We start from the raw sequence: 27,814 nt of genomic DNA on the forward strand, positions 1-27,814 counted from the left end.
AGTGGAGAGGGAAATCCCTAGAATACATTCAACATAAATTATACAAATAAATGTACTTTGTATCTTTGCTTAATAATATCACTACATCCTGATGGTTGCATGCAGCTGCTTGGGTTATCTGGACAGTAAACTGCCTCTAGCTGTTCATGGAGGAGCAATCAAATAGCATGAAAATACTCTTGCAGAAAGGAAATGTTGCTAGTTTCACAGAGTATGATCCTAAATGTGACTGGTGGAGCTGCACAGCTGGAGCAAAGGCAAGGATTCCTGCATGTTCTCTAGTTTTGCTTCAAGACAGGCAAGTGAGACTGGGTGCATGAAATTAGGGCTTTTTTTTGTAGAAAAAGCCTAGCAGAAACTTATTTGCATATTAAGCCACCCCCAACACCAAGCCAACAGGAACTGCTCTATGCGTTCCTGCTCAAACGAAGCCCTGCCTCTGTGGACCCCGATTGGCTAGGATTGCCCCAAGAGAAAGTCTGCAGCTGTAGATAGATCAGACATCTACAAAAAAGGCCTTAAAATGGGGGGGGGGGGAGACAAATAAAGCAAATTTAGGTGAGACTTTGAGCCCTGTCACTTTCTGCTTCCTAAAACTCTGAATGTAATGCATACCTAATTTGAAATAAGAATTCTTGCCCGACTATATTTAGGTGCTCATTCTACTTAATGCCACAAAGGTCATTAGAGCTAGTTTAATTGCATCATAAGCCTGTTACCATGGAAATGACTGATGTCACAAATTCAATATTATGACTTAACAGCAGGATCAAGTAGAAAGAACAGATGGGATGAGTGAGAGAAAACCCTTGTTCAAACACAACTGTCACCAGCAGGAGTCTCGTTATTGCCAACTGTAATTAATAAAAGCCTTATTTTTAAATATTCTTCACAGTTTACAGACTCTTTAACAAGTGGGCTTTCAAAGGGTTTTGCAAGAGGGGTGGCTTCCATTTACAGTTTCAACACAGCTCAAGACTCTGTTGTTACCAAAAACACTGTGGCAACAGATATAAATCCTGCAGCACAATATTGTTTCCAGTGCCTTAGATCACAGAGGCAGAATCACAGGAGCTCATTTACATATAGAGAAGGTAAAGAAATATATTTAAATCAAGCTTAATAACTACCAGGCTGGTCACCAGTGGCAACCAAGAATCCCTTACAGACAACCAGGCAGGGAAGCGCTTGCAATCTGGAAGACAGCTGGGCATTTCTTTTAGGTTTCCAGTACCACAAATGATTAGTGTAGGTAGGAATGGGAATGCATGTTAGTAGCATTCGTAAATTTATTTGCAAAGCTGATTTAAATTATACATGTGCTGCTTTGGGGGCTTTAGATTGTTATGTACAATAAGGCTACATTTGAATGTATGTGCACCTGTTTTGAAGTAAGGAATTTATAAGCAAGGGGATCTTTGGTGACAAGCCTTGTGCAAAGACAGTATTGCACCCACAAACATTCAACCAATGGCAGCCATATGACCACAAATAGCTCTCAGCCTTCAGCAGTTAGTATTGCTAATCAATACTGGGTTATCTGCCAACTAATCAGCCATACAAGGTCACATAAGCCTGCCTTGGCCAAATAGATCATATTTCTCAGCTGAAAGGATGGAAATATTCATTGCTCCGTTTTCTGGTTTTTGTTTGTTTTGTAGAGGAACTAACATGCCACTCTTGTAGTAATAAAAACCTAATGCAATGTAGTTTTTAAAAACATGTTTGTTTAGCTACAAGTTTGAAGACACTGGTTTGGAGTATGAGATCTCCCCTTTTCCTGCACCATAGACCAACTCTTTTCCTTGAGTTAGTTGTGCATATAGGCCTCTGCAACACACCTGTTCCCTGTTTGTAGCAAGCAAGGCACTCAATGTGTAAAATGAATCATAGGGATGAGGGGAGACTATGGTGGGCCAATGAGCTTGCTTTTTTTGTGGAGGGCTGTATCAGCTGAACTATAATCCCTGCCAATTCTACTACAGGTAGTGTGATTCTGTAACGATGTCCGCCAAATATGCATGCATGTGAAGCGGCTCATGCCACAGCCCTATGCATGCTTACTCAATGCCTTCGTGACCTCAGCAGGACTTGCTTTCAAATAAACATGTGTAGGCTTGGCCTGAGAGTCTGATGACTATCTGACTGTATCATTAGCATCTTGGTGCAAAGATTGCCCCACTCATCCAGTGTCTCATCTAATGCGTTATTTCTTTCCAGTGAAGGACAAGAGCATATTACTTTACATAGCATGAGAAAACTAATATTTAGATAGGCATGAAATGACAAAGATATTTGAATCCAGTAGAAGCTCTCATATGCAATTTTATATTACACTTCTCATACTGGTTCATTAGTCCCAACAGGCATATGTGGGACAGTTGCAATGGTGGTTATAAAAACTTCTTATTGGCAGGGGGCTTACATGCAGCCAGAGCTCATGTATTCTCCAAATGTGCAATGTGACCTCTGTGGGGGAAAAACAGAGTCACAGTTCTGCAACCTCTGTAGATGAAATGGCACAGAGGGAGAAGGCTTTAGGAGCTGGGGGTGGAAAACAAGTCTCAGTGTGTATGCATATATATGTGCAGGTGTAGGGTTAGGAGGCAGTGATGAGGGTATACCAAAACTTGGAAGGTAGGAAGAAGCAGCACAAGGAAAATAAGACATAATACATTTAGAATTCCTTGTCATAAGATCAGAGAAAATATGGCTGCAACACTGTGAAGTCTTCCAGCACTGAGATGTTCCCTGACAGACCTGAAATGCATGATTATTTTCTAAGTGCTTGAGAAGGAACTCAGGAGCATAAACATACAAATTCTAATGAGCAATGTAACCCACCAGCCATTCAGGCTGGCATTCTGGTCTCTATACTTTCTTATTTCATCAGGATTAAACATTCTTCAGCACTGCTCAATTGATTTCAAGATCTCTAACTATTTCAACCCAACCAGGATGCAAGGGATGCAGTATTAATAGAACTGCCACAGTTGCAACATTGCAGTCTCTAAAAGTGAAACAAGTACTCATGGGGTTTGTTATTGTTGTATTTTGTGTGTGTGCACATGTGCATGCCTGGAAGTCATGGTGACTTCTGGCGAGCCCCACTGGGGCATGAAGGATGCTCAGAGAAGTGGCTTGATACAGGCTGCCTATGCCTCCTGCTCTTGGTATCCCAAGGAGGTCTCTCATCCAAGTACCTACTTAGCTTCCAAGGTTTGATGAGATCAGACTTGCCTAGGTCAGGGCATCAAGTGCTCACTGTTAATGATAATTACACCTGGTTGGGGCAGTCTGTAATATGTTTCTTAGAATCTCTGCTGTCTAGTGACAGAAAAAAAATTAGACACCTAATATCTGCAGAATAGGCCATTTACCTATCCATGTGAGACATGACAGTTTTGGAGACATCTGCCCCAGCTTCCTGCATAATCCGAATGATCTGAAAAGGAGAATCACTATTCCTGCCAGGATGGATTATAACAGGACAGCCAAGCTGTGACTGGGCATGCGCAGTGGCTTGAAGTACTTTGTTTTCGCTCTCTGTCAGAGGCCAAGAGCATCCAATTTCTCCTATTACGCCACACTTGATGTTGGTTCCATCTGCTCCATTGGTAACTTCATTAATAATAACCTCTGCCAGCTAGGGAAAATAAACATCCTTTTAGTAACAGCTCTTTTCATACAGCATAGTATCAAGAGTTTAATTTCATACGGGAAAAGATGAACAAAAGGGCTATCCTCTTTTAACAACTCCCACTGGTGTAAAAATACTCGATTTCAAAAAAAAAAAAAGAACTGATGTATTAAAGCTTAATGCTACTCCAAACACACATAAAAGGGACTATTCATAAAGTATCTCACACATCAGGGGAAGCAGTGATAGCAAAGTTTTGAGAAAGGGATTGTGTGCTATTTGGAATGGTACAATATAGGATGGATGGGTGTGTTTTTTTAAAAAAAGTGTTAATATACAATATTCTTTGCAGTTGCTTCAAAAATGTAACTATAGTTGAATAATGCTAGCCTTATAATATAGCTGGCTAATTGCTTTAAAGCAATATCCTCTCACAGTATTGTGTTCTTTGAAACTGCAGATGTATAAATTACATCTAGTATTTCCATAGATAAAGCCAAACACCTCAAGTATCTAGATGCCACTTCCCCCCCTCATCTGATTCTCAAGCATCCAAGCAAGCAACTGATTATGAATTAAACTAGATAGATAGTTATACATAAAATGTTTAGTTCTGCGTATTTATAAAGACAGTCAATATAATTGGTTTAGGAGTTGGCCACAACTGGCACACATAATTTGAATTGCCTCCTTAATTACTATGAAATGAACAGTTCCCAGTCATTGTGATTAATACAGGGTTGGAAAAGTTCTGATTCACTGTATATCATAGTTGGCTGTTATACAAGCCTTACTGCCCTTTTCCTGTCAGTCCACAGACTGGATGATGAGGGGGGGGGTCCCCCCTATCAGTTCTGCTCCTTAATATTTGAGACACTCCATGTATGTATTTCTTTATTCTTTATTCTTTACTTCTGAAATTTTTTTTCCTTGCATATTTTCACTTAGAAAACTAAAGAGGGGTTCTAATAATTGGCTAAAATAAAGCCTTGGCCATTGTAGGGAAAATATGATAATTAGTGCCTGTTCTCTATTTGTCAGTCTGACAGGTATTTTGATTATCACTATGAAAAGGTCTAGCTACTGATTTTTCTTTATTACAATGAAAAAAATCATACTATTGTTATACTTTTGTAACTGGAGCATGAATGGGACATGAACTCTTACTTTCCTGAAAGGGGAAAAAATTGAAGTTATCAGTACTCATCCTAGCTTTTTGAGGGTGATAACTTTTTTCTATGTATGATATGTCAGGATAGTCAGAAGAATAATCGAGAAATCTGCATATCTCTTAAAGCTGAAGATAACTGCTTCTAATCCTAAGGTTTCCTGCTGCTCTTTTAAAAAATACAATCAATGCATTTATAACTTAGATCTTGTTCTTTAATGCAGTGTTAATTGATCACTGGCTGGTAAAAGTACAGTGTCCTGTTCAAGCAGCTATGCTGTTGTATACAGGATTTCCAACTGAACAGTAAATGGAAAATCACCCATATCTGCCTACTTTGTGCATTTTGAAATTTGTCTTTCCTCCACAATGTAACTGTGTTGACATAGTTTGTTCGTCATTATTATAGTTTACAGATATCAAAATGCTAAAAGACAGTGTTTTACATGTTTTATAAACTTGAATTGTTAGGCCAACCCTAACACTATTGAAGTCACTGGGCTTAGAAGAGCATAACTCTGTTTAAGATTACACTATGTGCTATAGAAAAAGCAATTTTCTTAGCTAGAGAAAAACTCAATTCTTTCCATCGAAATTGTGGCTAATACAATTCCAGACAAAAAGCATAGGTGGCACTTCCATGTTAAGAGAATGCATGAAAACAATACACAGATCATTCACACAATGAAAACAGAAAGGCACTTAACAGAAATATAATAAACTCTAATAGCTGAACTATTTTTGGTAGCCATGACAGTTCCTATGATTCATTTGTGTTGTCACTATCAATTTGGGGTGGGGTGGGAAAATAGTCAGCATATATTACGCATGCTCTTCATTCCCACTTTTGAGGCTTTTTAAAAGAAAGTTTAGTTTACTCCAAGGTTATCAAAAGGAGTGTCCCATTTTTAGTATATCTTCATACCTGTTCCACTGACAATGCTCGTGTCTCAGCAGAATGAGTGGCATCTACATAAAAACCAGCTCCAGCAATTATATGAATTCCAGTTTCTTTTGAGAGCTGCTTTAGGGTCTTCATGTCTCGCTTGATCCCTGTGGTTGTGTTTTCCACTATCGTCCCACCACCTACAGCCTTATAGTGCAAAAGCTCTTCCTTTACCGCATCTGTCTCTTGACATAAGAGAAGATTCTCTCTGTTGCTATAAGGATTCTGCTTAAGCCAAAACAAGTTCTTCATCTCAATGGGTTGATTAGACAGTGCTTCTTGGCCTGATGGAGGTGGGTAATAACAGCAATTGAAGTTCATCGTCAAGTGTTCATGAGTCATGGTGCAACCAAGCTGACTAGGTTCTATGAGGCCCAACACCGTCTGAACTTTGTCTTTCAAGGAAGGCATTTTTCTTCTTATCTTTATCCTTAAAGGGGGAGTGCTGGGGGAGAAAAGCATGCAAAAGATCTTAAATATTCTCATACCAATTTCACTGTATAGATCAAAGAGCTGAGTGGCTCTTAAAGGATACTTTAAAAAGAAAATAAAAATCTGTTGGCAAAACTTTCCCTTTCATATGCTGATTACTAAATATTCTTGAAAGGTCTGACCTTGTTCTACATAGCTACAATGATTTGGACAGCATTACACCCAAAATATTATCTAATACATACTTAGGAGTCATTTATACCCAGCCTTTCTGCCCTTACAAGGGCCACCAAGATGGGTAACAATTTAAAACATACATGATAAAATTATATTATAAAACCACTAAAATCATTCCCCCTTCCAAAGATACATCATTAAAACTATTTTTAAAAGTTAAAAACAGAGTTGAAACAAATAATGCAGTTAAAATATGAACAAAATATAAATACATTGGTTAGAAAGTGCCAAATGAAAAAAACAAAACAAAACAGCAACAGAAGGGAACAGACAAATCTCCTTAGGGGAGAGTTCCAGAGCTTTGTAATATGAGCAAGAAGGCCCTCTCCAGAGTTGCTACCAGCCTAATCTCAGAAAGTGGTGACACCCAAAGCAGGGTCCCCAATGATGACCATAATGGTCAGGCTTTGAAGGATGTAACACAAAACCCGTTGCCTTATGGAAGGAACAGAAGATATATGCAGATGACCAGATGCTAATGTCTAAATTGCCTGTGTATACGGTCCCCACCCCTCCACCTTTAGATTTGTTTTTGCCGTGGACAGTCCCAAGCCCATACATAATTATAGAATATTTTGGTGTTATTAGAAAAGGAACAAGGACAGCTGATAATAAACAAATCTAGGCTGAAAATTTCTTTCACAAGTACAGCCCGCACTTAATGGAAGCCAGGCCAATTGCAACTGCATCAACCCAAACAAGCATAGGGAAGGACTACATGAAGGAGCCATTACACTAGGCAGGATGAGAACCCAGAGAGGATCTCTGGAATGAAGATCAAACACACAAAGATAACCAAGAGGATGAGCATTCAGCAAGAGAATGCGGAAGGCTATGCCTTTTCCTGCCATACAGGAGGCTCTCAAACTATGGATGGAAATCAATCATGGAAGCACAATAAATGACAGATAATAATTGACTGTGTGCAAATATTCCTAACTTCTTTAGTTCAAGAATCTGGATCTCTTTTCACTACAAAAGCAACATATGACTAGATTAATAAAAGGTAAAGGTAGTCCCCTGTGCAAGCACCAGTCGTTTCAGACTCCAGAGCGATGTTGCTTTCACAACGTTTTACGGCAGACTTTTTATGGGGTGGTTTGCCATTGCCTTCCCCAGTCATCTACACTTTCTCCTCAGCAAGCTGGGTATTCATTTTACCGACCTCGGAAGGATGGAAGGCTGAGTCAACCTTAGCTGGTTACCTAAAACCAGCTTCCATTGGAATCGAACTGAGGTCGTAAGCAGAGATTATTATTATATAAAAACATTACTAGGTATTACAATTCAGATAAAATCTCAATGGGGACAAATACCTTCTTATTCATTACAAACAATATTCTTGGATGCTGTACTCATCAGCTGTGAAATGAAATGATCAAGCATCCTCTTTCTTTGTTTACTAGAATTGTTCTTAGTTTGGGCCTTGCAAAGTTACCTGTGTATTCAGTATGAGTTAATCAAGGGTGTTTCAGAGATACCACATTCAGGATGGTTATCTTGAATCTATACTTTCACTTTTTCAGTGATGGAATACCCCATGGTATTTTAAACTACATATCCGCTTCATGATTATTCTTAGGTCATGGCACCCTTTCAGTGAATTCTTTTCTTCATCCAGTTCTGAGGTAGAGAATTTGCTATTCCTTTTGGGTTCAAACACTGGAAGATTTTAAAGCAGGGGTGTCAAACATCTGGCCTGGGGGCCAAATCAGGCCCTCGGATGGCTATCAGGCCCCTGAGCAACTGGTTGCTTCCTTCTCCCTCTCTCTTGCTTCCTTCATTTCTTTGCAAGGCTGCCTCAATCAGACAGGAGCTACAGAGCGAAGATTCTATTTTCTCCATTGGCTGAGGCTCCTCCCTTAGGGAGGAAGGGGGAAGGGAGAGCTTGCTTTGCCAGGTTGTCTCAATTGCACAGCAGAGCTACTGAGCCAAGCTTCTCTTCCTTCCCCATCCTGGTTCCCTGGGGAAGGAAGGAAAGAATCAGAGCTTCCTTTGCCCAGTTCCCTGGATCCCATAGGAGAAATACAAGTAAAGCACCTTTAAGACCAACAAGTACTAATGTTTTGAGCATGTTTTATTTTGTCTTTTTAAACAAATATTTAATTGCATTTGTCTGTGTCCTTTATAAAGTTTATAGCTCTGCTACCTAATATTAGATAGGTACACACACAGCCCAGCCTGACATGGCTTGACCCAACAAGGTCTCTTTTATATCAGATCCAGGCCTCGTAACAAATGAGTCTGACACCCCTGTTTTAGAGTATCCAAAGTGCTCCTTGCCTGCCATGCCCTGCCAGCTGGCAAGTATGAGCTACTTATATGGCAGGGCAAGTGAGCATTTTCCAGTTCAGTTGGTAGGCAGGCCACCATGTACACTGCTACATAAAGACAGTGGAATTCAGGCCCTCTATGATAGAAAATATGCATAATTACATAGCAGACAGAAAATAACAGTTACAAGTCAGCAACTTTCCAAACTTCTACTATATCCTATAATAGAAACACCTGTTTCTCCCTATCCAAAATCCTTTTTATTTAAATTGAGCCAAAGGCAAACTTATATGAAACAAGACAACTTATTGTTGTGATTCTTATGTTCATTTCAGACATTATGTGAAATTATGGTCTAATTAATACAGCTACAGTTAGAATAACTGTCTGAATGCACATAATTCTACTAACTATAGCTAATTAGGGTTCATCAAGCCAGAATCTGGTTGGTTTATTAACTACAGTTACTTCTAACTATGTTTTCATTAAATGTATGAATGCAGATGTGAAGGCTTAATCCTTGTTGCTTAGCAAATAAAACTATGAAACCAACGTTTCTTGTTAAGATTTAAGTGATTATGAAACCAGGATTCAGCTAGAAGACAAACTACAGTTAAAATAAAACATCGTTTTGTTTGACGTCTGCACTGTGCCTTGTCTTAAAGAAGGCTGTAACACTTTTCCCATTTGTATTTTCCCAATGGACCTACAAGACTGCCTGCATATTTTGTCTACATAGTATAACAATGTATACATAGTATACATATTTAAGAATACATATTTAAGAAATAACTGAAAGATAATGGCAATGTCTTAGCAGTACTATGTGCGAAAAGGATCTAGGGGTCTTAGTGGACTATATGCTGAACACGAGTCAACAGTGTGATGTGGTGCCTAAAAAGGCAAATGCAATTTTGGTCTCTATCAACAGAAGTTTAGTGTCCAGATCACGTGAAGTGATGTATCACTTTACTCTGCTCTGGTAAGACCTCACTTGGAGTTCAGTTTTGGGCACCTCACTTGGTGTTCAGTTTTGGGCACCACATTTTAGAAAGGATATAGACAAGCTGGAACGGGTCTAGAGGAGAGCAACGAAGATGGTGAGGGGTCTGGAGACCAAGTCCTATGAAGAAAGGAGCTGGGCATGTTTAGCCTGGAGAGGAGGCAGCTGACAGGTACGGTAATATGATCTTGTATTTGAAGGGCTATCATATAGAGGATGATGTGGAATTGTTTTCTGTGGCCCCAGAAGATAGGACCAGAACCAATGGGTTGAAATTAAATCAAAGGAGTTTCCAGCTCAACATTAAGAAGAAATGTCTGATCATTAGAGTGATTCCTCAGGAGGTGGTGGGCTCTCCTTTCTTGGAGATTTTTAAACAGACGCTAGATGGCTAGACAGCAATGAAGATCCTGTGAATTTAGGGGGAGGTATTTGTGAGTTTCCTGCATTGTGCAGGGGGTTGGACTAGATGACCCTGGAGGTCCCTTCCAACTCTATGATTCTATGATTCTAATATTCTATTATGTAATAATAGAAGCCGAATTAGATAGTTTGACTTTAAGGTGATTTCCTGCCCCCATCCTGCTTCATATTTTCTATCCATAGCTCATTAGAAGCCAAATTTGATAGTATGTCTTTAACCCCCCACTCCTTACCCATATTTCCCATCCATTTGGTCATGCTACCTGATGTGCCTTCTGTTGATTCTATAAATTGTGCAACCTAACATTAAACTTCAGCTTTGGTAATATAAAGATTGCCATTGTTTTCTGTACTTATGCTCTCTGCCTTCCAAAGGAATCCATGAGTTTAAATGAGTGCAACAGACAAATTCTAATAACTGCTGGACTCTTAACTGGTAAGAATAGTCATATACTCCAATATATATTGGTATTGTCAGAACTTAAGAACTTCAAACGGATCCCATACTTGGTTACAAAGTTAGGATTTTATTGAAGAGAACTAAGCACTGGAAAAGGCAAGATAACAGTGATGGCGAGAGCCAGCACCAGCACAATTTTATACACGTAAAGCAAACATCTCACAAAGCCACAATTCACACCGTTACAGGCACATCTGTCTTCTCACCATCACTATCAGTAGAGAGGATGCCTCCCTACTCCGAAGGCCATGCTGCTCGGCTTCAAAGGGTCCCAGTGTGAGAATGTGCAGAGACATAACATAACTCATTCTACAGCCCCAAATATTTTGGATACCAGTGGGGCAAGGTTAATTACTATTCAAGCACTTTGGGTCAAGCAAAGGTTACAACATGGAGTCAGTTTGGTTCAGTAACAAAGCAGCTCTAAGCCACAGTAAGAATACATTACAGCATTGGTCACATTACAGGGAACCAGCAGTAAAGATACAAGTTCTGACATACTGCCCCCCCTAAGTGCCCCCTCCCGCGGGGCCAGCCTTGGGCTTGTGCGGGTACAGTAGGTGAAACTTTTTCAGCAGTTGCGGAGCGGCTACGTTCTGAGATTCGACCCACTCGTCACAGCTCGGGGGGAAGTGTTTCCACCTGATCAAATAATACAGTTTCCCCCTTTTGACTTTGGAGTCCAGGATCTCCTGGACCTCATGGTGACTCTGACCCCTCACTGTCGTCGGAGGGGGCGGTGGGGCCCTGGGATGGAAGGACGTAGCACCAGGGTCTTTCCGAAGCAAGCTGCAATGAAAAACAGGATGGATCTTACTTAGAGATTTGGGCAGTTCGAGTTCCACGGTCACCTTGTTTATTACCCTTTTTATTTTGAAAGGCCCAAGAAACTTCAGTGCGAGTTTGCGACAAGGCTGGGGAAGGGGAAGGTTTTTTGTGGACAGGAAAACTGTATCCCCCACCTTCAGGTCCCACTCTTGGGAGTGTTTTTTGTCAAACTGCTTTTTGTAGGCTTTTTTCGCTTCCTCCAGGTTTTCCTGAATACCCTTCCAGCCTTCACGGAGGCCCTCCCACCATTGTTGACAGGATGTGGGTTCGGCCGGGCTGGCGGGGAGGGCGAGAGTGGGAAACGGCTTGCCCTCGTAACCATTAATAATTTGAAAAGGGGAGGTTTTGGTTGAGCTATGGAGGCTATTGTTGTAGCCATATTCTGCAAAGGGGAGGAGATCCACCCAGTTGGACTGTTGGAAATTAATGAAGCAGCGGAGGTACTGTTCCAGAAGACCATTAACCCTCTCCGTCTGTCCGTCCGACTGGGGGTGGTAGGCAGAGCTTAGTCCCTGCTCAATGCCAGCGAGTTTGCAGAACTCCCGCCAGAAGTTGGCAACGAACTGCGTCCCGCGGTCGCTAATGACCTTGTCTGGGAATGAGTGTAGGCGTACAATGTGGGTGAAAAAGAGCTGGGCGAGTTTTTTGGCCGTGGGTAGTTTCTTGCACGGAATGAAGTGGGCTTGCTTTGAAAATGTGTCGACTACGACCAGGATGACCGTTTTGCCCTGTGAAGGTGGGAGTTCGACAATGAAGTCCATGGAGACTACCGACCACGGTCGGGTGGCTGTAGGGAGGGGAACCAGGTGGCCCGGGGGTTTACCCCCCCTTCTTTTTGCCATGAGGCAAGTGGGACATGAAAGAACAAACTCCGACACATCTTTTTTAATTTTTGGCCACCAGAACTGGCGGGTGAGTAAGTTGAGGGTTTTGACATAGCCAAAGTGGCCGGCCAGGCGACTTGAGTGGCAGCGCTCCAAGACCTCTTTTCTGAGGGGAGTGGGCACATAGATTTTTTCATTGTGCAGCCAGAGCCCGTTTTCGGCTTTAACCAAGTTAGGGGGGCGGTCGGCCTCCTGGTTATATTCTGAGAGGAATCGAGGCAGCAGATCTGAATCCGGAGGGCTGGTCTGCCTGCCGGAGCGGGTAGTGACCCCCCCCGAGATGGCTGAGGGGGAAATTAATGAGTCCACTACCTCCTCCCGGAGACTGTCGTGTTGTGGCATGCGAGAGAGGGCGTCTGCCAAAAAGTTCTTTGAGCCCGGGATGTGTTTCAGCACAAAGTCAAATTTAGCAAAGAAACCTGCCCACCGGATTTGTTTTGCAGTCATTTTGCGACGCCCGGTGAGGGCTTCAAGGTTTTTATGATCGGTCCAGATTTCAAAGGGCACTCTCGCTCCCTCAAGCCAGGAGCGCCAGGTTTTTAGGGCAAACATGACTGCAAACGCCTCCTTGTCCCAGACCGACCAATTTCTCTGTTCGTTGGAAAATTTCCTTGAGATATAGGCACATGGACGGAGCACCCCATTTTCCCCTCTCTGCATCAATATGGCTCCCACTGCGGCGTCGGAGGCGTCGCATTGGACCACGAAGGGTTTCAGTTCATTGATGAACGCGGTATATTTCATGACCTCGTTCCATCCCCTCGCTGCCGCGCAGTACCCCAGGAACTCGGTGGCATACTCGCGAGTAGAGCGGTTGCCTTGCTCTATGCGCTGAAGGGCGGCGACAGCCTTCTCCTCCCGTAGAGGATCGCCATACTGGCGGAGCATCGCGTGCAGGAACCCCGCCACCGTAGCTAGTTCGGGCTTTCTCCCCATGAAAAGCCCCACGTACCACTTGCGGGCCGCACCTCTCAGTCGGGACGCGATGTGGTACACTCGGCTGGCTTCGGTCGGGTAATCTGCACCCCAGTGGGTGAAGAACGTGTCGCACTGAATGGTAAAATACTCCACGTCCTCCGGATTCCCATCGAAAGTAATCTTCAACTCCCTTCCTCGACCCTCGGCCCCCCCCCGGGGCTCGCGGCGCCCCCGGCGGCGGCGCTGGGCCCGGTAGAGCCGGCAGGATCGGGGCGGGTGGCGCCGGGGCCCCCGGAGCGGGCAGAGCCGGCAGCGCCGGGGCAGCCGGGGCCAGCGGGGCTGGTGGTGCCGGGGCAGGTGGGGCCGGCGGCGCCGGGGCGGCCGGAGCCGGCGGGGCCGGGGCGGCCGGAGCCTGCGGAGCTGGGGCCGGCGGGGCTACGGGCGGTTGCCCCAGTGGTAGCCCTCCAATCGGGACTCCCAGGACCGCAGTTTGCAAAGTGCGGAGCTGGTCGTAGATCGCGCCCAGGTTCTGCTGCAACTCCTCGGCCATCGTCACGCGGGATCGATGCACGTCGTCGTGGATCTCCCGCACCCAGTCGAATAAGTCGTTGCGGAGGGTCCGGATCTGGTCGTCTCCCCCTCGGGGCCCCGGGCCCTCCGCCTGGTCGCCGTCGCCGTCTCCGGCTCCCCCTTCGCCCAACATGCTTCGGTATCGCTGCTCCGCGGCGTCGATTGCTGCCGTGGACTTCCGCGGGCTCCAGGTTCGCGGGGCTGGGAACGCGGCATCGACCGAGAAAGGCGCCGGGACCTTAATTTTGCGCCGAACCCCCGTCACATTTGGGTCGAGCGGCGGGTCCTCTATTGGGGTGGTGGGCTCTCCGTCGTCTGGCACTTTTGCCGCCATCGGGCCAAGCCTCCAGTACAGATAAGCCACGAACAATGGGATCACTGTTATAATGTCAGAACTTAAGAACTTCAAACGGATCCCATACTTGGTTACAAAGTTAGGATTTTATTGAAGAGAACTAAGCACTGGAAAAGGCAAGATAACAGTGATGGCGAGAGCCAGCACTAGCACAATTTTATACACGTAAAGCAAACATCTCACAAAGCCACAATTCACACCGTTACAGGCACATCTGTCTTCTCACCATCACTATCAGTAGAGAGGATGCCTCCCTACTCCGAAGGCCATGCTGCTCGGCTTCAAAGGGTCCCAGTGTGAGAATGTGCAGAGACATAACATAACTCATTCTACAGCCCCAAATATTTTGGATACCAGTGGGGCAAGGTTAATTACTATTCAAGCACTTTGGGTCAAGCAAGGGTTACAACATGGAGTCAGTTTGGTTCAGTAACAAAGCAGCTCTAAGCCACAGTAAGAATACATTACAGCATTGGTCACATTACAGGGAACCAGCAGTAAAGATACAAGTTCTGACAGGTATACAGTCCTTTGCAATGAGCACAAATTAAATTGGTCAGTCAGCCAACAGAATATCGTAATACCATATTAAACCTTGAGTGTACTACAGACAGAGTTTCTCAAATGTCTTCTTCTCTTCTGCTTTTTAACATCAAGCCTGAAGAAAGATTTTGGAAAACATTTTGCTAGCTTATTGTACTAAAAATAGCTGGTCCTTATAAAATAGGATACTATTAGTTTTCTGAGGGTTTTTTTCTTAATTTCATAAGCAAACGGAGCATAATTTGGAAAGTTAAATAGCCAAGCAACACAACTTGCTACAGCTAAGACTCTTCCACCAACTCTGATTGTGCCTTTGATAGAACTGCTAGGTTATCCCTTAGGGAGAACTACTGCTTAATTTGGTTTAACAAAACAAACAGGATTGTTGACATAGAAGTGCACCAATATTCTTTTAAATAATTACACAGTGCAGTCTTAAGCAGAGTTATACCTTTCTAACCCTTTGATTTCAATAGACTTAGAAGGGTGTAACTCTGCTTTTAGGATTGCACTGAAAGCCATTCATATATGCCTACCACGTATGGGCTAAGTAAAAAGTGCTTCTCTTTTTAAAATGCCCTCATTTGAAAGACAAACTTCTCAGGAAACAATGGCAACTAGTTTAGCCTGGTATTTCATCTCTTCTTAATAATTCAAACTCTCTAACAACTGGTTCCGCCTAATCTCCAATCACATCAATGAATATTTATATCCTTATAATTAAAAAAAATCCTTCTGGTGTCAATTTGATATCGAAAGATTATTTTTAGATAATATACCAGCAATACTAGCAATCCCCTCTCAGTCTTCTCACAACAAAGACGGTCATGTTCAAAGGCATGAGGTCAGCTTTTGCAAGGACTAGATCCCTACCATTTACAATTAACTCAAACTCTCATATTTAAGTTTACTTTCCATATTAACACTAAACATAGCTGACTGCCTAGTTCAATTCAGATCTGCCTGATGGTAGAAGCAAAAGCTGGAGGACATGTAGTTATAAGCTCCAGTCAGCCAAAATCATCAGTTATGAAACAAAATACATGTTTAATGATGTCCAGAGGACAGGACTAACTGGAGCATACATTATTGATTAAACAAAAGCCCTTCCTGTCTGCCTTTTAGCGCATAATACCATAAACATTGGTTTGTTACTGGTAAAAGCCCTCAAAGCAGATTTTCAGAGTTTCCCTTTTGCTCTATTAATGCAACAGATAAGCTGGAGTCAAGAGGGCAAAGCGCCAAAGAGGTCCATTTCTTCCAGAGGCTAATTTTTTAAGGGCTGAAGAGTGTAACAAAACATCAAACTGGCACCCTTTCATAGTGCTGGAGGATGACCTACCCAAAACACGCTATTATAAAAATAAAGTATCCCACAGAGAAGCAAGTAGGGTCTGTGTTATGGAGCCATCAATGACTGACTGATCTGCTTTCTGAAGTCTAAGAGAGGCAGAAAGCTTATTGATGTTGCATTTGTATCTTCTGTAGAACAATGCAAGAAAATCCAAGTTTGAAAAGACTGATTTGCTATGGGATGAAAAAGGCAACTCTAAATGAAGTTGACTTCTTCTAAAGAAAACCCTCATTGGAGGCTAAACCCATAATGGGATTGCAGCACGCAAGTCAAAGCATTGACCTGTTTATTGAAAGCAAAAGTAATCTTCATTTTGCTGGAACAGGTTCCTAGTTTATTAACACTGGTGAAGTCACCAAACAGAGCTATGCAGTCCATAAGATTCCTGAAGGGATTTCTCTAGTGCGAATCATTAAAAGCAAATGCAAACTCAGTTCCTTCTGATTAAATTCAGGTTGTCTGACCCAGCTATTAATTGACTACTTTCGATGAAAGCTGGTGCTCTGTTAGAGTAGTCTACAGTTCTGCGAAAGGTTCAGTGATTTGACTCATGCGTACAGGAGACCGAGAGAGAGAGAGAGAACAAACAATAAGCTAATATGACTGCAAAACGACTGGCTTTTCTCATTTAAAAGAGGTGTCCTCCTATTTAAACAAACACCCACTGGATCAGTGGTGATGTTAAACCCCATACATTTTCAAATTAAATTCTTCCACATGACTTCCTTTCAGCTGCACACAAGCTAGTAAAACAGCACTTTACAAAAATGTTAATGTTAAAAAAACCCTTTAATTGCTGATTCTAAGTAGAAAACTTTCTTTATGCTCCTGTTATATATGCACTAAAAGGAAGCAATTCACTAAATCAGCTTTCTTAGCTTGACGTTCAAGACTAATTTTTATCAACTCCTTTCTGACATAGTTAAATTAATCCCATTATCAACTAATCTTGTATAAATCTGGCAACAACCTGTGTTGTGTACATAAGCATGTTTCTGCAGAAAAAATATACTATAGTCTGTAAATTCTACGCGCTAAACAGACCGTTTGCTTCACTGTGGTATGTGTGCATACCACAGGATCTGGAAAAATTAAATTTGGAATGATTACTCTGCTATAGAAGCTTGTTTGGGTCACCTTAGGCCAGTTACACACTACATCACAGGATTGTTGTCAAGAAAAGTAAAGAAAGGGAGTATGTCATAAGCCATTGGGGGGATGTTGTCCTGGGGAGAAAACTGAAGTATAAATGAAGCAAATAATTCAGGTTTCTCTTTCCAGCACCATAATCTATATCAGGGATGGGGAATGTCTGGCCCGAGGGCCATTTATATCCCTCGAGATCACGTGGTCTGGCCCTCAGGGGATTGCTGGGCTGAGCTGAGCCACGTGTTGGCCTCTACAAAGAAAGCCCTGGACCTAGGCAATTTCTGGGGTGGTGGGCCGGGTGCATTAATTTGTATTAATTTTGCTGACCTGAATTATTCTCCCTCGGTGGAGCACTGTTTTTTAAGCTGATGATTTTGTATGGCCCATGAATGATGTTATAAATATCCAAACGGCCCTTGGCAGAAAAAACATTCCCCACCTCTGATCTGTGCGCACTGCCATTTTTAGTTAACAATTAATGAGTAACAGTTTTCAACCTGGAAATATATGTGGTATCCACCCAAATCAACAATGGTACATGATGAAGTTACCCCCTTCATGTGTGATCAGACTCTACATTAAAGTCAATATAATTTAGTAATAAGAACTGCACAGTTTATTGAAAATACAAGCTTTAGCAGCTATACAGATTATAAACAAAATAAAAGAGGGAGAGAGAGAGAGATGATAAATGCAATACAATTGCTAATGGTGAGCAGCATTTCCTGAGCTTTTCTGAGTTTCTCGGAAGTAGCAAAAACATACTAACAGAATACAAGCAAGCCGTAATCCAAAGAAGTAATGATGGAGTTCGCAGTATCGCTGGAGGGGAGTTGGTTGGTTAGTAGGAAGAAGGAAAGGAAACAGGGAAAGGGGACAAGATACAGGGGCTACCAAGATGAAAGAAAGAGGAAATAGTGCAGGCAGGGGGATACAAAGGAATGTGAGGTGCATTTGTGGGTTCCCTACTGTGCATTTGGGTACCAACAGCCACCACTGCAGTGCTGAATTTTTCCAGGGGAAGATAAAGCTGAAAACTGGGGGAGGGGGCAGATAAAGACAAGTTGGCTAGTGGGTGGAAAGGAGAGAAGCAAGCAGGAAAAGGGGAAAGGCAATGAAGGCTTTCAAGAAAATGAAAGAGGAAATAGTGGGGGAGGGAGAAATGGGATGCCCCTGGAAGTCCTTGTAGGTCCCCCACTTGTTCTCTGCTGTTTTCCTTAAAGAGCTTGGAGCAGTCCTACCATTAATATATTACAGTATTTCATTAAAAGAAGATTAACTGTGCAAAATGTTTGCGTATTTCTACACACTGATTTATTACTTCTCTCTAACATTAAAGTCAAAATCTGCCATAGATGTTTTGGATTATTCATTTTACCTTTGGCTGTGTGCATGCACATTTAATAGCTCATGCTACCTGAGTGAGCAGGATAACACATACAGAGGGAAGTCATGGCATTTGCCTTCAGCACTGGACTTCACCCTGCTCACAGAAGTTTATGTATTTCCTATTCCCAACCATGCAACAAGCTGTTCAGAGGACATTATCAACTCAAGTGATACACCTACATTCAGGGGAGGGGATGCACACTTGGCATGCAGATGGTTCCACATTCAATCCCCAGCATCTCCAGCTAAAAGGATCCGGTAGTATGTAATGTGAAAGACCCAAGACCCTAAAAAGCTGCAATCCTGGCTTTGATAGACAAGGCAACTTCCAATATTCCTCATTTTAGCAAAACCTTTTAGCTTTATAGATTTGTGCTGAAGAACCATGTTTTTCTAGCTGGAAAGTGTATTTATTCCAGCTGCTCTGAGACTTCAGAACAATTCTCGTGATTTATTTGTGAATAGAGATTCACAGTGGTGGAATTCTAACAGGAGCTCCTTTGCATATTAGGCCAACACCCCTGATATAGCCAATCCTCCAAGAGCTTACAAAAAGGAGCCAAAAAAGGGCCTAATATGCAAAGGAGCTCCTGCCAGAATACCATCCTTGGAGATTCATACTTGAGTATCAAAAACTATATATAAAGAATGCACTAAGAATTATATTATCATACATGGTTTGACACATGTATCAGAAAGCCTGTTTTTGCATAACAGGTTGAAATCAAAATGGGGATTTCTTCCTGGGTGGCACACTGCACGCCCCTGCTTTATTTGGACCATGCTCTGAGCACAGTCCATCATCAGGCTTTCTCTCAGCTTTCCTACAGTCTCAGGCTATCCCTCAGCTCCAGCAATCCCCTCCCCCTTTTAGCCTTTTTAACTTAAAAAAAAAAAAAAACTTAGCCAAGACTCAGCCGTGAGCCGTGGCAGCAAGAATGTCAACAGACAGGTGCTCTGTGCTAACCTAATGAGTAAAAAGAGGTAAGGAGGGTTAACGCCAGCAGTGAGTGGCATGTGAGTGCCATCCCCACACACCACAATCCTGCTTGCTGCTATCCCTCTGTAGAAGCATCCCCAGTGATCTAATACCTTGTCCAAAAGGTATTGCCAGTCCCAATCAATCTGTCAAGCTTTAGTCTATGGCAGAGATTTTTTGCACAATTGTTGTGGATCTCAATGTTGGTTCGTTGGTTGGTTCTTTGCAGACCACCACATTTTCTTATAGTCCAGGCTACAGACAGATCATTTAAAATAATGTGTGTTCCTTCTATATTCCACCACAGCTTTTCCAAGTGTATGATGTAAGAAAAAAGGAGAGACACTGCTATGTAATCAAAGATTTCAGGTTTTCACGGCTGGTAACATCATTAGGGTTTGTAGAATCTTTCGGGCTCAAGTGCCGTGTTCTACTGGAGAAAGTTTTTCTTCCAGACGTTTCGTTCTCGGCTGGCCTGCTCTGGCTGCAACGCCACTGAGGATGTTCTTTACAGCCGAGAACGAAACGTCTGGAAGAAAAACTTTCTCCAGTAGAACACAGCACTTGAGCCCGAAAGATTCTACAAGATTCTACAATCCCTACTGCTATGTAAACTGACAACAACTACTGTTAGGTTCACAAAAGAACTGTTTAATTGGGTGGGCATCTCTTAGAGAAAAATGTAGAAATCCTTTTCCAAATCAGTTATTTCATCATAGTCTGGATCATTTTAAAGTGCATGATGACTCACTGAAGGTTCAAGAACAGGTAGTATGCATGATCCACAAACACAGAGTAGGTATGGATCTTATGTTCTATATTCTCATGAGCAGAACGTTTATAGACTTGTCCTTCCAAGAACTATAGTGACACAAGCACCATTGTTCATAATAAGGTCTGTGCTGGCAGAATAGTTTGGATATCAGACCCTGAGTCACTATAATGCATTCCTATGGAAAGCTCTCCCTAGGTTTTGTTTCCTATGGTAATATTTTATTGCCACACTATAATAATCACATCCACAGTCTGTGTGCACTTGCATTGGAATCATTTTGACTTGGTAATCATATTTTAATGCTATTAGCACAGACTTTCTATAGAAATGCATTAAAAATGAAATTTGTTGTCAACGCAATCCAGAATTATAACAATGCAAATCCCAGCTGCTATGACCCACATGTTTGCAACTCAACACTATCTCGATAGCTATTTTATTACATTTAAAAATATTATTCTGTCTTGCCTTTTTAAAAAGATGTGTTACCCTCAATTCCCTATCAAGTACTTCCATAGAGTTTTGTTTATATAACAATTAGGATATTCCAAATGTTGGTTAAATATATTTACTCTTATGAATAGTAGTAAAAACAAATGTTTACTAAGATCTACCCCTTCCCCCCAAAAAATGCCCACCTGAAACATCTGTAGGCATTTCACAAAGGAAATACAGTAATTGTTATTTTTTAAAAGAAAGGTGTGAGAAACATAGTGCAAATGGGAAAGGTGGTCTGTGAGAAACCACTGTCAATCTTAAAATAGTGTCCACCTTAGTTTTTTTTCCTAAGTGGTCAGGAGGTCTGTAGGGATATAAATATTGAGAAGTAGTCACAGCAGCTTAAGTGACAACATTCTGGTCACACTAGGCCAGATTCTTCAGCAATTTCGTGGAAACACATGAACATATTTAACGTTCTTACATATGTTCATAAATGATCTGGGTGAGTAGTGTAGTGGCACATTTTCAGATGACACATTATTCAAGATGGTGAAAACCAAGGCTGATTGTGAAGAACTCCAGGAGGATCTGCACAAATTAGGTGAATGGGCAACAATACCGCAGATGAAGTTCAATGCTGGTAAGTGTAAGGTAATGCACACTGGAACAAAAAAACCCTCTACTTCAAGTATAAGCTAATGGAGTCCAAACTAGCTGAGATTAACAGAAAAAGATCCTGGGTTTGTAGCAGATAGCTCAATGAAAGTGCCAACCCCGTGTGTTGCAGTGGTGAAAAAGGCAAACTCTATGCTAGGGATTATTAGGAAAGGAATTGAAAACTAAACAGCCAATATCATAATGCTGCTGTACAGATTTATGGTGCTTTCTCTTTTGGAATATAGTTCTGGTCACTGTATCTCAAAAAGGACATTGCACAGCTGCAAAAAGTCCAGAAGAGGGCAATCAAGATAATTGGGGGTGGGGTGGAGCACCTTCTCTATGAGAAACAGAGACAGCTAAACGGAAACATGATAAGAGTTTCATAAAATTATGCACAGGGTGGAGTTGACAAAGAACATTTTTCTTCTTCTAAAATACTAGAACTCAAGGGCATCCAATGAAGCTGACAGGCAGTAGATTCAGGACAGACAAAAGGAAATACTTTACACAGTGACTTATTAAAATGTGAAATTTGCTGCAAGAGGATGTGGTGGTAGACACAGACATAAAACATCTTTTAAAAGGGACTGGATAAATTCATGGAAGACAAGTCTACCAGCGGCTAATAGCCATGGTAACTAAAGGAAACCTTCACATTTAGAGGCAGTCAGCCTCTGAATCCCAGGGCCGGAAGGTAATAATCAGGGGAAAGCCTTGGCCTCTATGTCTGGTTGTTGGACCTTCAGAGGAACTGGTTGGCCACTGTGTGAGACAGGAGGCTGGACTAGATGGACCACCGGTTTGACAAGCGGGGCTCTTCTTATGTTCTTACTAAATCAGACCATCGGTACATCAAAGTTAGTACTGTCTCTTCATATTGCAGAAGCTCTTCAGGGTCTCAGGCTTTCACATCACCTACTACCTGATATGCCAGGGGTTCAGTGTGGGACCTTCTGCATGCCACTGAACCACGGTCCCTCCTCAACCAGAAATGAGAGCCTGTGTGACTTGCATTTAACTTTGTATTGCGTCTTTGTACTAGGAGCTAACACCTTTCATTTTAATACCATCTTGCCATTAGACTGAAACAGTGGTTTGAAATTTACTGTCCATAAGCTGTTGTCTATTTGAAAAATAAAGACAAGTTCCCATACATTAGCCTGGAATTGTTGGAAGGTGTGGGGGGGGGGTATCTCCATAAGTAATCTCTATAAACTGTTAGCAACTTTCAGCCAACCTCATTATGGCAACCTTCTCAGTCACTGTTTTCATGAAGCATACAGAATGATGTAGCCTTTTAAATTTCATCCTATTACCTTTTCAACAGAGCCCTCAGGCACAGTCTTTGTGTCTCTGGCGGACTTGGGCTACAACCCTAGGAACATCTTCCTGGGAGTACAGCCCCCTTCTGAGTATACCTGCTCAGACTTAATCTCTTTGTGACTTCATCTTCTATTTTTTCCCCTTTATTCTAGTAGGCAGCAGTCCTCTTTGTAAACACTGCATTAGCTGCTACTTTTACAAGCTAGTTCTAGTCACCTTTACAAAATATAATTAAACATTTGAATGCCACTGTTGCCACCTCAGATTATAACAAAAGAAGTGATTGAGGCATGTGAGACATGATGGAGCACATTATGCCTGTTAAACTCCTTAATCTAGGGAAAGCGTTAATGATAACTGACATTTATATAGTATTTAATATCGCAATCCCAAAATACCTGACAGGAAAAATGCGAAAACACATATTACAGGGGTCATTTCACCCATCACTGAAAGACATCTACTTAACAAGTGAAAAACAGAACTTTTAAGACACATACTAGGGCAGGTGAAGAAAGAAAAAAAATAAAAACATAATGCAAATCTGAGGTGGGGGGTGGTCAGGGGAGAGAAAAAACACTTTGAGTGACCAAGCAGTTTACTGTTCACCTTCACAAACAAAAAAAAGTAACCAATGTTATTTTACATAGTAAACATCTGGGACACAGATCTGCCTTCTGCTTATATTACACACACAAATGGTGCAAAATAAATACCAATATTTTCAAAATGAGAAGGTTCTGCTGTTAAGTTCCAGTATGTTAAAACACTGCATTCCTCAACCTTGACAATATAAGGTATTTGCAAGCTTTTCCTAGAACACAAACTTCTATTTAGAAGAAGAGTTGGATTTATACCTGGCCTTCACTTGGAACCTCAGAGCGGCTGACCATCTCCTTCCCCTCCTCCCCCCACAACAGACACTCTGTGAAGTAGGTGGGGCTGAGAGAGCTCTTTGAGAACTGCTCTTGAGAGAACAGCTCTAAGAGGACTGTGACTGACCCAAGATCACCCTACTGACTGCATGTGGGGGGAGTGGGGAATGAAATCCAGTTCTCCAGATCAGAGTCTGTAACTCTTAACAACTACACCAAACTGGCTCTCTTATTATTTATCTTATCTGTCTCCATTATTATTTAACTGCTAGAATTCTCTCTGAAGGTAAACAGTAGAAAAGAGCAAGAGTCCAGCAGAAAGAGCAAGAGTCCAGTAGCACCTCAATGATTAACAAAATTTGTGGCAGAGTATGAGCTTTCCTGAGTAAGCAAAAACTATATAAAATGAGCTACACCTATAATACCTTTGACATTGATTATATTAATTAAATTAATAAATTTCTAAACACCAAATCATGCATAGCATATTTTAATTCAAGACTATCCAGCAAAACCAGATTGCTTTACTTTCTTTCTTCAGCTGAACCTATTGCAATCCACCCAGACCAAGTGACATGTAACAATCAAGAGGTGTGATGCTGCCTTTAGCTTAACAAGTTATGAATATTTCAGGTCCTTTATCAACAAAATGTTTTTAGAATGACACACACAAGGAAATTATTACAATCATCTACATGGATTTTCAATTCCAACATAACATTTTCCAAAACATTTACCTAGACAAACCATTTTTAAACACTCCTATGAGCACACACATTATATTTGGATCAGTTCTTAATCCTAAAGTATATAGTTTTTATATGCCTACTTCTCTACAGATGTATGACAATTGTTCCTTAGAGCAGTCACACTTCTTTTCCAATGTTATCTGCAAGGTCAGGAGCCAGTCATGGACTCATGCCTGTACCTTTTTCATTTATTTACATCTCTGACTCTCATGGCGCACAAGCTGGAACAGAAGCATTTGGTCCTGACGCATAACCTGTTGTTGACATATGGATATGTACTTACCAAGTCATTAATAATGGCAAGCGGGTTTGCTCATAGTGTTGCAATTCATCTCCTGGTGACTAAGAGATTGACCATAATTCAGCTTCCAAATCTTGCATTCTGTGACAATGTTGCTTATCATACAACATCACTGCTTTCCAGGACAGAAACAGTCACCTAAACCAGTGCTGGTGCTATAGCTAATGACATCTACAATTTGTCAACTCCCATCTATTTTGTTGTACTCTGAGAAATGCATCTATCTTCTTATGAGTCTGCACTAGTTCATAACTATTCAGCTGTTATAAACAATCCCAGGCAGGACTTCACATGCTAGTTAACATACTGCTGGCTAACCTACTACGAGCTGCATCCATAAACACAAGTATTGCCACAATCATCTGCAGTGTGTGACTGGGAATAAAGAATGAAAAGCAATGAACCCCAATATAGCATTAAATCACAAGAGAAATTGGTCCAGATTAAAATCTCCAAAGAAGGAGACTGTCCCACAGGTATTCTATTACTAAACTTCACTTAATTTATTTACTTCATTTATACGCTGCCTTTCTCCCTAATGACAACCCAAAGTGGCTTCCATCATCCCTCCTCTCAATTTTATTTTCACAACAACCTTGTGAGGTAGGTAAACCAAGGGGGTGCGACTGGCCCAAAGTCACCCAACTTACCTTCACGGCAGACTGGAGGTCTGAACCTATTCTAGTCTGATACTCTAGCAACTACACCATGCTGGGTCTCAAGTACATTCTTTAAAAATATTATGAAAGAAAGGGGAGGTTGAATACCTGGATTCAGAGCAGGCATTTTCATAGAACTGTAGGCCAGACTCTACTTTAGAATCCTAGGATATCTGGCATGACACATGCTGAGATCATTTAACATCATTTACACAACAAAACAGCACTACACTTGTAAAGAAAAGACATGTCAGTTAAAGTAGTATGATTGCACTGTCCCTGAATACAGCAACAATTTACAAGGTAGTAATTTACCATCATTATTATGCATAATTATTTCTTAAAGTAGTTATCTGCATTATTTTGCCAAGTGGAGGAGAGAATCTTATCAGTTCACTGCTTCCCTACATTTCTCCAGTCCAGAAGTGTAGAAAATTCCATTCAGCACTTAGCAGGACAACACAGATGGTCACTTACCAAGTACTGGTTAGTAATTTGCAAGTATGTAAGTGCAAACAACTTATGGTAACCCCAACAACAAGGGGCTTTCAAGGCAAGTGAGTAGCAAAAGTACTTTATATGTTGCCTTTCTCCCCAAAGGGAACCCAAAACATCTTGCATTGTTCTCCTCTCCTCCAATTTATTTTCACAACAACCCCGTGAGGTAGCTTAGGATGAGAGTATATCTGGGTCAAGCTCACCCAGCAAACCTCCACGGCGGAGTGAGGATACCACTGCCTTCCACTGCAGAGTGCTTGTTTATGGTCTCCCACCCAATACCAACCCTGCTTAGCTTCTAACATCTGGAATCAGGCCAAATCAGGCTATACCACTTTTGCCCCTCCCTCAAAGGTTACTTGTAAACCATTTAGTAAATGGACCTCTACATTCACTCGCTATGTATTAACCATCACTTAATGTAGTTTACACTCTCTCACACATACACGTATGCCAAATTTAATTGTGAGGCTAGCAAGGCAAAGTGCTCCCCCATAGTGATCTTCCGGGGGCTCAAAACTTCATTTCAACTGTGCTACGCAGCAGCTACACACATTCAGCTCTCCTTCTGGTGTGGAAGGTAAGCATGTATGGCTGCTATGCACCAATAGCAGTCCAGTTTAAGCAAGATGCCGCTTTGTGCAAAGCCCCGACAGATGGCTCCTTTGGCCTTGTCTTCATCACATTTAAAGCAAGGCTTAAAACCGTCATCAAGATTTAAATTAGCCAACTTAAATTTTAAATCTTAAATTAAAAACAAATATTTAAATCAAAGTATCCATCATCTTGCATAGCATAATCAACCAGACAAAAAGATGATTTCATGTGTGTTTGAAAATACCATAACGTATTTCTGTGCCACGATTAAAATTCTAATATAAGAAGACACAATAATACAGAAAACAGAACTCGAGGTTGTATTTATTAATGCATGCAGCCGACATGTGTCTAGCTGCAGAAACTGGCCAAGAACTTTCCGCAGGGCCCAGCACTTGCTCTTGGGACCGTCTGCCATTGCGGCGAAGTGAAAGGCCATAAGCCTCTCGTACCTTCCATCCAGAAAACTGGAGGACAAGCTGCACAGTTCAAGCGGGAGGAAAGAGGGCGACATCAGAAAGGGAGAGCGAATTCCTCAGCGAGCGCTCTCCCACCTCCCTCGCAAACGGAACAAAACGCGCGGGAATGCAGCCCCCAAAAACCCCAGTCTTCACGCCTCGTGTAGGCTAAGGCCCGAAGAGAAGCACAACTGCCTTCCACGCCCTGGGACCTGCTCACCCTTCAGTGGGGACTCACAAAGCCGCCGGCGTTGTTCTCCTTTCTCCCCTGGCTCCCCACAATCCGGACTTCGTAGCTAGAGGCGCCAGGATCACCACCTTTCCGGAGTTCACTTAACCCCGCCTCTGGCGTGGGCCGAGCCCAAGGGCTGGAACCCGCCCTCGAAGGTGGGGGAAAACCCGGCAGGCAGGAGGCGGCTCGCAGTTAGAGGCGGAATGCCGGCGAAGGCGCCTATGGGCGTCGGTCTGTGTCAGCCTTCTGAGGGAAGAGAGCGAAAAGGGCAGCCCCCGGAGATCCGACCGCAGCTGACCTGGAGGTGGCAGCCGCCTTGCTTACACGTTTCTTTGCTTTACTCAGAACTTAAGGGCCACTTGCTATGAGATCCTTGGATCTGTAACTTCAGCGTACCTTTAATTTCATCGTATGTTCCCATTCATTTGTCAAAAGACGGCAGAATTCAGAGTATTTAAGATGTCAGAGAGGCCTCCTTTGGAAGCAAAGCCTTGTTCTGGGTTAGAACGTTGCAATCCGATGGAAGATGTTTGCTAAACTTCTCTCTCCCATGAAACATAAATGGTTTTTCACATTTCACCGGTCCAGAATCAGCTTCTGTTCATCAGCTTCCTTCACTAGAATCTAATATGCGGTGGGGATGCTGTCAAAAATAATAGCTGCATTTGCTTAGTATTTACAGTATGAGAGATTC

General features: G+C 42.2%; 1 protein-coding gene across 2 annotated transcripts in view; it reads right to left on the minus strand.

Annotated features, from left to right (window-relative positions):
• The window catches only part of PTER (phosphotriesterase related), a 36,503-nt gene extending 9,224 nt beyond the window's left edge, over positions 1-27,279 (minus strand). Inside the window, exons 1-3 of one of the 2 annotated variants that reach the window (XM_060248434.1) lie at positions 27,109-27,279; positions 5,734-6,199; positions 3,381-3,646 (exon numbers count right to left, since the gene is read on the minus strand). In XM_060248434.1, coding sequence (XP_060104417.1) covers positions 3,381-3,646; positions 5,734-6,165 — 698 coding nt within the window. In that variant the 5' untranslated portion in view covers positions 6,166-6,199; positions 27,109-27,279. The remainder of the gene's footprint in view (positions 1-3,380; positions 3,647-5,733; positions 6,200-27,108) is intronic. The other variant, XM_060248433.1, reaches the window with a different exon arrangement.
• Between the last annotated feature and the right edge of the window lie 535 nt (positions 27,280-27,814).

This window comes from Heteronotia binoei, chromosome 10 (assembly GCF_032191835.1).
Source record: "Heteronotia binoei isolate CCM8104 ecotype False Entrance Well chromosome 10, APGP_CSIRO_Hbin_v1, whole genome shotgun sequence".
NCBI lineage: Eukaryota > Metazoa > Chordata > Lepidosauria > Squamata > Gekkonidae > Heteronotia > Heteronotia binoei.